This window comes from Malurus melanocephalus, unplaced genomic scaffold (assembly GCF_030028575.1).
Source record: "Malurus melanocephalus ecotype Western Australia unplaced genomic scaffold, MMel_1.1 scaffold_1253, whole genome shotgun sequence".
In the NCBI taxonomy this organism is placed as follows: Eukaryota; Metazoa; Chordata; class Aves; order Passeriformes; family Maluridae; genus Malurus; species Malurus melanocephalus.
The window spans coordinates 22,062-31,418 of record NW_026624485.1 but is presented as its reverse complement, the minus strand read 5'-3'; the positions used below and the strand labels follow the sequence as shown (position 1 = coordinate 31,418).

General features: G+C 46.5%; 2 protein-coding genes across 2 annotated transcripts; one reads left to right on the top strand and one right to left on the bottom strand.

The window, feature by feature from the left end:
* Window positions 1-995: 995 nt before the first annotated feature.
* LOC130586685 (olfactory receptor 49-like) lies at window positions 996-2,902 on the bottom strand. Its single transcript, XM_057387566.1, has 2 exons — window positions 2,834-2,902; window positions 996-2,396 (listed from the first exon to the last, which is right to left on the bottom strand). Exons 1-2 carry the CDS (start codon window positions 2,848-2,850, stop codon window positions 1,448-1,450), a joined length of 966 nt encoding a protein of 321 aa, XP_057243549.1. The 5' UTR covers window positions 2,851-2,902; the 3' UTR covers window positions 996-1,447.
* Window positions 2,903-6,796: 3,894 nt separating this feature from the next.
* On the top strand, window positions 6,797-9,045 carry DAD1 (defender against cell death 1). Its single transcript, XM_057387560.1, has 3 exons — window positions 6,797-7,046; window positions 8,017-8,167; window positions 8,690-9,045. The coding sequence occupies exons 1-2, from the start codon at window positions 6,836-6,838 to the stop codon at window positions 8,145-8,147; spliced, it is 342 nt and encodes a 113-aa protein (XP_057243543.1). The 5' UTR covers window positions 6,797-6,835; the 3' UTR covers window positions 8,148-8,167; window positions 8,690-9,045.
* The last annotated feature ends 312 nt before the right edge of the window (window positions 9,046-9,357 follow it).

The window sequence follows — 9,357 nt, the reverse complement described above, 5'->3', positions numbered from 1 at the left end:
GGGGACCTGGTGTCACCTGTTTAATTTAAATATTTTTGCACACACCAATAGCCTCTGTGCAGACACACCTGGATACATGAATACCACAGCCAGTGGGAGCAGACAGTGTCCAAAGGACCAATGGCATGAGCTTCAACATGACCACTGGCCAAATCTGTCAGGAAACATCACTTAAATGGCCACAGGTTATTCCCCCAGCATTGCTGAGAATTAGAATTCAGCCAAGCTCCAAGGAGAAGGTGATCCCATGGGAAATCCTCTGTGGGAGACCATACCAGGCTGTAATTACACCCAGGGAAAGASACACAATAGGGAATCACAATTTGAAGAAGTTTGGGAAAAAAACCCACTCTCATCCTTGCATAGTTTTTTTTTGTTTTAGCATCACCAGGTTGATGTTCAACCACACTCTCACTGTCCAGGAGATTGGGTACATATCCAGACTTGGAGTGAAGAACCACTCAAGCAAAAGTGGAAAGCACCATTCCCAGTCCTTCTGGCTGTGAAAATTACTGGTGGAGATTMCTGGATTCACTACACGTGGCCAAAGCCAGCCCCCAAAGCTGGAAATGCCTTTACAGATCAGACTGAAACAAAATGTTCCTTCAACTGCACTTGGGATCAAGAATTATCCTACACTGAATTAGAGGGAGGACAAGGAATTTTGCTGATGGTTACAGTGCGTGTGGTAGTGATTATAAACACAGYTTTGTGGAAGCTGAAGTTCTAAAAATGAAAATATTAATAAGAATGGCATTTCTGCACTTGCTTTGTAGAATGGTGGCTCAGTGTGTTCTYGATAGRSTGTGGAGARCCCACAGTGGAGCAGAGGAAAAGTGTGAGAGGAARGAAGAAACAGCAGAGGGGAAACCCRRTGTATTGACCATAACCCTCCCCACGCACCCTGCCCTGCTGAGACAGTGCTGGAGTAGTCTGGAATGAATGAATAAAACTGAGCACAGAAGTGGGGGAAGTAGAGGTGTTTAGTATTTCATTTTATTTCTCAGAATCTAAACTATTTCAGTTGGCAATAAATTACATTAGTTTTCCCCAAATCCAGTATGTTTCACTCCTGGTAGAAATTGGCCAACCATCTCTCTGTCTTTATCTCAATCTACAATAGTTTTATTTCTGTTTTTCTGGTTTTCTGCCTCTGCTCTGTCCCACTGTGGGGTGGAAGGTGTGACTGGGAATTTGGTTGTTCACTAAAGCTAACACATCCSAGCAAGAGGGGGAAATGCTGAGGCAAAGCTGAAGTTAGGTAACAGAAAACTAAAAAATCCTTCCTGTGCTGACACACAGCAGCACAGGATTATTTTTGTTGCTAACAGAAGGAATCATATCATGTCTAGAAAGCATAAACCATTTGAAATCAGCATCTTTAATTCACAATACACATGGTACATCTGGAAAACAATTGAGTTACATGGATGAGCTACTCCAGCATTCACAGCTGTCTCAGGAAACCACAAAACTTCAGAATGTTCTCCTTGAAAGCTTGCTTGACTTGCCTGTTCCTGAGCGAGTAGATGTATGGGTTAAGCATCTGAGTTAGCACAGAGAAGAAGAAAGAAAGAATTTTGTCCGAGTCCTGCCCACCTCTCTGCTCTGGGCGGATGTACCTGTAAATACACGTGCTGTAAAACACCATCACCACTATGAGGTGAGCTGAGCAAGTGGAAAATGTCTTCTTCCTACCTGCAGAAGATGGAATGCGCAAGATGGTGACAATAATGCAGCCATAAGACACAGCAGTTACTATTAAAGTACCAGGTAGGATGATAATTAGTATGATAAACATCAGTTCTTCGATGAACCCTGTGTCAGTGCAGGACAGCTGCAGCAACAGGGAAGTGTCACAGTAAAAATGGTTCATGACATTGGGACCACAGAATGGCAGCTGGGCGGTCATAATGGTGGGAGGAAACATCAAGAGAAAACTCAGTGCCCAGCAACTCAGGATCAGCTGCAGGCAAAATCTGCTGTTCATTATCACTGGGTAATGCAAAGGGTGGCAAATGGCAACAAAGCGATCCAAGGACATCACTGCCATGTGGAAAAGCGTGCAGGTCCCCAGGCAATAGAACAACAGCATCTGAAGGAAACAGCCAGGCAGGGAAATTGTCCTCCTCTCTGTCATGAGGCTGTACAGGGTGCTGGGAATGAACGTGGAGGTGAAAGTGATTTCCAAAAGCGCAAAATTCCTGAGGAAGTAGTACATCGGGGTCTGAAGGGAATTGCTCACAAGAGTGATGCTGATGACAGAAATGTTSCCAAGCAGGATCAAGAAGTAGGCAATGGCAAGAAACAGAAAGAGGGTGATCTCCAAATGGCGGCTGTTGGCCAGTCCCAAGAGGACAAATTCCACCACAGTTGTGTGGTTCATTGAGGCATCACTGYTGGCAGAAAAAGAAAATACCTTTTTTTTGGGAACTGCTGGAAAACAATTGAATATGTGTCAGTTTGGCTTTGCTGGCATTACAGGGCAATACAAGCAAAAAACCTCCCGTGAAAGACTGAAGCAGCCACAGTAACAACATATTAAAAACCCTGGTCATGTAAAATGAATCCCAAGTTCCATTTGTWAGGCTGAGTCCTCACTCCAGTCAAAATGATTCCTACAGTTCCCTCCCAGCATATTTGAGAGAGGTGCAGAAGCTGTTACAGACCCTGGGACAAATGTATCTCCAAACGATCTGACAACATTTCCCCTCCAACAAATATGGGAAAAAGCCAAATGCCCAGAGTGAGTATTTTGACTTTATCCCAGAGGAAAGCAATCACACTGCAGACTGACACTGAAGCAGATTAGATTGGTTCAAGGATAYATTACAAGGATACAGATCCCATCTGTGGTTTTTCAGCTGCATTCTCCCTCCTCTTCCTCACAGACACCAGCCATCCTTGGTCTGAAAAGAGACATTTCTTGTTTTGCACTCATGTTTCCCAGGTTTTATCTATTATGCCATTTGGATATTTTAATCTGGTTTTAGATTMATTTTCAGTCTCATTTCAGATATTTCTGAATGACTGAAGCAAACATCAGCACAATGAACTTCCAGGAAAAGCAAGCCCATCTGATGCACCTCATAACCCACATCAAACAGGACACTCAAATTGCCTTCTTCAAATGCCCAACAAAAAGATAGAAATCAGCTAGGATGCTACAACTCTTCTTAGTGCACTGTTCCCATTAAATCATTCCCCTTAATGCCCTTTATCCAGCAAAACACAGGGGTTTATTGGCATAATAATCAAAAAACATCAATACAAAACAACTTCCCTCTCACAAAGCACACAAAATATGGGACATATCTTTCAATACCACAGATGGACAGTTATTATCCAGAAGYTGAGAGTGGTCTTCTAAACCAAGAAACTCCTTCAGTAACAGCTAGAAGCTTTTACTTGAGTTTCAAGACTAAAAGTACAGTTTTCTGAGTCAATGCTCCTTTAAACTTTCCCTATCATCAAAAAACTACACCCAAACTCCAAGAAATGCTCCAGATATTTACCAGTATATCCACAACAATCCAGGATGCTACAGAAAGTATTCTGAGTCTGATTCTGCTTCTTCTCAGCTTAGTTTGACAGCTGATTTTTGGCAAATAGATTTCCTCTCTCTTCAGCCCTTTTATATAATAGTGACAGTGTGCTACAGTCTTGTGTTCCCTCACCGTGTCAAACCTCAGGGACCAATTAGGTATCAAAATCTGGAAATAAACACTTTGTGGGAAAACACTTGTGGAAGAACAGCAAGAATATAATCAAACCATGGAGAAAATGAGATTCCAATCCTTGCCAAAAGCAGGAATCACACAATCAAGGTTGGAAAAATCTCCCAAGATCGTCAAGTCCAACCAAATACCACCATGCCTACTAAAGCAGATTAGAAAGTGCCAGGTTTTTTCTACTCAGGTTTTGAGCTCTTCCAGGAATGGTGACTAGAGTATTCAACCACCTTTGGTACTACTGCTGTTCTTTCTTCACTATTAGAAATCAGGAGACTAACATGGATTCCTAAAGCAGACACCTAAAGTGAGGAGGAAACACACCCTTGGAAGAACTTGTAAGGCAAATTAATTTCTAAGTCAGTGAGRTGTACCCCAGATCCTCATTAAATCAGGACTCACTCATCTCTATCAGCTCATTTGTAGTTGTGGAGAGGAGGAAAGGAGAATCATTATTGAAAATCTCAGTTCTGTAGAATCCAAACTCCACATTTGACAGTAAATGCTTTCTCTCTTCCTGAGGGAAGCAATTCAGAGGTTGGATTTAATTCCTTCACCACACACTAAGAACAAACAGACAAAATTACCAGGAACCATCTAGTACAGGAGGAAAAATAGGGACTCCAAGCTACAGCCCATCTCTTTATTTTAAACATTTTCCTCTAGTTTGCTGATGTTTCCAGGGCTAGTAATGAAACAACAGCATATGATGTTTGGTAAGGAGGAAGTTCTGATGCAAGAGTGGGAACTCCAGGTGTTTCCAGCGGGTTCATGTATCATTCTGCCAGTTGTGAACTCATGGATTGTACCAGGGTTCATCACACTCAGCTCTGCCATRGTTCATTTGAGGTTGGGGTGTGCTACTCTCACTCTATTCCACCCCTTTGCCTTACCATCATCTAGCAAATACATGCAATGTATTTTAACTCTTACAATGTATTTAACTATATTAAAATATAACACAATTATATTTTAACTTGCATCATACATYATCAGCGAGCTTAAGTTTTCACAGGTGTATACACTCAGCACACAAAAATGGTGAAAAAAATTATATGGTGCAAGCTAATCAATGGGGATCAGGCCCTGGAAATCCAAACTTTTTATTCACACTGTAAAAACTTCTTCTATGGAGATAAGACTTGAGAAGCAATTCAAACTTTATGGGTATTTGTCCCTCCTTGCAGTTACACCTACTGCTGGTGTTGTGTCTCACCGAGAGTGAGATGTCACACCACAGATCTCCAGCATCCATCACTCTCAGGAATACTGAACTGTGAATTCTGGAAGGGCTGTGCTCCTGTGACCACTGCTCTCATCTCTTGTTTTAGAGGGGTGAGTTGGGCCTGGTTGGACACACAACCTTCCAGCTCACGTTGTGCCCACTATCCACACTGAGGACATCCCTCATTCTGGAGAGCCAGGAARGCTGRAATGRTTTAAACAGAATGAATGTATAGAGRRAAGTTCTGCTTTGGTTTATTGAARAGTTGTTCCCCCYTCCAGAAACCTAAAACCAGCAGAGTTGTTCTGGCCCGGATGTGCAAGAGAAATAATTTCATCCACACATTGCCCAGGTCGTGCAGAAAACATTATTCTGTCACATATTGCTTTGACTAGATTTTTCACATATACAGTCAAAACCCAGGGAAACTCATTKGTACAATGTYCATTGGTCCMAAGTTWCACAGTGTTTRGTATTTGGTTCCYTAYTGGTTAYTGATCCYTTCAMCTTTGATGTTAATTAGGYTCTCATTYTTCATTYTCTTATTGATCTTTYCCCAGACCAGGTGTCTCTGACCATGCCAGGAGTGATGTTTGGAGTTSATGTTTGTTATCTTTTGTGTATCTTCTGTGCTACTCYCAGTCTGTTGAGATGTTAAACTCGTCAGGCCTGGACTGGTGAAACAGTCCTTTGAAAATGAACTTTACTCATTTTGTTCCCCTTCCATCTGGGCAAAGGTGAACAAAACCCCTGACTAAAGTTATATAAAAATTTTAAACTYGGGATCCTTTTGATGCCTGAAAAAGACCTAGAAATAAAACTGAATAGACCGGTGTCTATGGAGCAGCTATTTGTTTATTGCAGCGCTGGTGTAATGCTGGAGGTGAGGGGGATTTCTCCTTCTAACTCACCTGCCTTTGCTTAGAATTGGCAGGTATTTGTACAGCAAGCATGGTGTAACATGAACATTGTCACTACTCCCACCACCATCCATGGKCACGGAAATACACGATATCACAGATTTACAAGTGCTCATGTGTCATCCTCAATTCGGTGGTCGTGGGGGTCTCCCTCTAATGAGATCCCATCCTCTTCATCACGGTGGACTTTTCACCTTTGTCTTCAGGACATGTGCAGTTGTGATGTTCATGGTTTTTTTCTGGTCCTCCAAGTCTTCATTTTCCATTATTTTGCTGATTGTCCTGTGCCTCTGCAAAGTTCTCATTATGCTCTCTACTGTTCCTCGTTACAGCATCTACCTGTCCACTTTCTTCAGAACTTTTTCTGATTTTTGCTYCTTGGCAATTTTACGTGTCCACATACTAAYCCCGCTGGATTWCATGCAGCAGATACACTTTATGYWGCTAATACCCTATATAAAAACTTAYAAAAATATATAAAAAAGCTATTATTGATAATATATTGAAAGCWATTACATTGTATRTWAATAATATKAAAAAARTTATTACATTCTTATATYGATAATGTATAAAAAGTTATAGAAAGTTTTCTATCACAGGCCTCACAAGCACCTTGTCACTTTGATATAAACAACAGGTTTTACTTTTCAGCAGTAGATTCCGGGCAGTTTTTCCGTCCTTCAGCCGGAGCCGCTGCCCGTCCCTCGGCCGCCTCAGACCCCTGAGGGCTCTGCCCAGGGAAGACGCTCATTGGCCATTGGGAGAAAAGCCTCCCTAATCTGCCTAGCAACAGCCCGCTCTGCGCTCCTATTGGCTCTTAAAAATCACCACGGACTCCAGGCATACCTCAGCGCATGCGCAAACCCATCCAGCAGTCCCCTATCGCTTCCCGCCACGTCGGTGCGCGCATGCGCGGTGCGGTCGGGCGGCGCGGCGCCTGCGCAGTGCGGGGAGCGGCCATGGCGGGCTCGGTGCGCGCTGTCGCTCGGCGGTTCCTGTCCGAGTACGGCGGCGGCACCGCCGGGCGCCTCAAGGCGCTGGACGCCTTCCTGCTCTACGTGCTGCTCACCGGCGCGCTGCAGTTCGGGTACTGCCTCGGCGTCGGCACMTTCCCCTTCAACTCCTTCCTCAGCGGCTTCATCTCGGCCGTCGGCAGCTTCATCCTGGGCGGTCAGTGCCGGGCCCGGCGGCCCCTCACAGCCGTGGCGCGGGGTGGGGTTACCGTGATAGCGCGGGTATGGCGGGTCCCGGCAGCCGGGGATCCCCTCAGCACCCCCCGGCCTTCCCCGAGCTCCCCGTTCTGCTCCCGGTGGGGCCGGAGCGCCTCGGCCGCTCTGCGTTTGCGGGTCCTGTCCTTGCAGCCAAGGGGCTCGGGGAAACCGAGGGAACAGCAGTGACAGATGCACGGTGCTGCTCCCTGGAATACCCCAAACCCGTCCTGTTTCTGTGCAGCCCTGCCCGACACCGGGGCTGASGGGCTGCGAGAGCTGGGGATGGGCAGCCTGGACAGGAGAAGGCTGGGGTGAGAGCTCAGAGCCCCTTCCAGGGCCTAAAGGGGCTCCAGGAGAGCTGGAGAGGGACTGGGGACAAGGGGTAGAGGGAGAGGATGAGGGGGAAGGGCTTCCCACTGCCAGAGAGCAGGGATGGACGGGATATTGGGAAGAAATTCTTCCCTGTGAGGGTGGGAAGGTCCTGGCACAGGGTGCCCAGAGAAGCTGTGGCTGCCCCTGGATCCCTGGAATTGTTCAAGACCTGGTTGGAGCTTGGGGCTTGGAGCAGCCTGGGACAGTGGAAGGTGTCCCTGGGGTTGGAATGAATTGATTTCTAAGGTCTCTTCCAACCCAAATCATTCTGTGTTTCTGACACACCCAGTGCAGGACATAGGAATATCCACGCTCCTGTGTGRGTCTGATCCTGCTCTGAGCCTGTTCCCCTCAGCACTCACTGGGGCACCCTGTGGGGTGTGTGTGGTGCTGTGGGAGCACTGACTCCATGACAAATTCCCTGCCAGTGTCCTGCTCATCTGTAGTAACGATGGAGTAACTTTTCCCTGGTGGAACAGTGACCCACACTGGATTATGCTTCTCACTCCGACTTCCTCCTGTGCTCACTGSTGTCTCACCCTTTCTCTGCTGTGCAGTTTGCCTCCGGATCCAGATCAACCCCCAGAACAAGGGCGAGTTCCAGGGCATTTCACCGGAGCGGGCGTTTGCTGATTTCCTCTTTGCCAACACCATCCTTCATCTCGTCGTCATCAATTTTGTTGGCTGAGCTCTGGAAGAGGCTGCCAGGTACGGATCTGTGGGGTCACAAAGGGGCAGCCACAGGACTGCAGCACTTTTGGGGTTGAATTAGAGTAAGAATGAATCCATGAGTCCCCTGAGCTCCCAGCTGCCTCTTGGCCAAGCATTGTTGAGCTGTTCTCTGAGTTGGCACTGAGTGAGGATTTATGGCTTTATGATTTGAGCATGTCATTTTTGGCTTTTATAACTTAAAAGTTTAACTAGGACTGTTATAGAAACCTACCCACATTCCTCTTTTGTGAGAGAGATTCCCCATTCTTTCAGGAGAAACTTTGGGAGCTGGAAGTCCTGGGCTCTCTGAGGTTTGTCCTTTTCAGAGGCCATGGTGTGGTTGGGGTCCAAGTCTGGAGTTTCTTTGCAGATCTGGGGACAGGGACAGGTGGGGACAGGGAGGTGGAGGACATGCCCTGTTGTTACTGTGGCAAGGGGCACAGGATCACTGGGGCTTGGGGCAATTTCATCCCCTCAGCTTTGCAATAACATTGCTCCTGTTGTCTGCTCTCTTTCCAGGTCTTGCACTGCTCCTGGACTCTGATGGCAGAGCCTGGCACAGGGAAGGGCARTTCCCCACCACGCTCTCACCTTCCTTGGTGGAGGAGGGGGATGCAGGGCTCCAGAATTTCCTCCTCCAGAGTGTCCTGTGGAGGGTCTACAGCCTCATTGTGTGACAGTGATCCTTTCCATCAATAAAACCCTTTGTGATACTGCAGCCTTTTCCATATTGGTGACAAATACAGAGCTTCAGCTGCATCCAAGTTCCCTCTCAGGCATGATTTTACCTCTCTCCCTTCCTTTCTACCCAGCAGGCTTTTTTTCTGTGCCCCAGTTTTGGAGGGAAGAAGGAAATAAATGATCATGGAAACCCATCCACCCTTTTCATCTCCCTCTTTCCTGCCTTTTGATCTTACAGAGACTGTTGCCACTGTGCTCCTGGGCTTCAGAGCTGTGGAAAATTCAAATGAGGCTGTGGTGGGTCATGAAGGGAAGGAAGTGCCCTCCAGCACATCCCCAGGTGTGCCCAGGTTCCCACAGACACTTGGGCCACATCTGGATGTCCCAGCAGGACTGACAGGCTCACTGGGTGAGTGACACAGCCACCCCAGCAGTGTCACTGTCCCTGCACTCTGATRTGCTGATCAGCACAGTGGTGTTGGGATGGGCTGCCAGGCTGTCAGAGT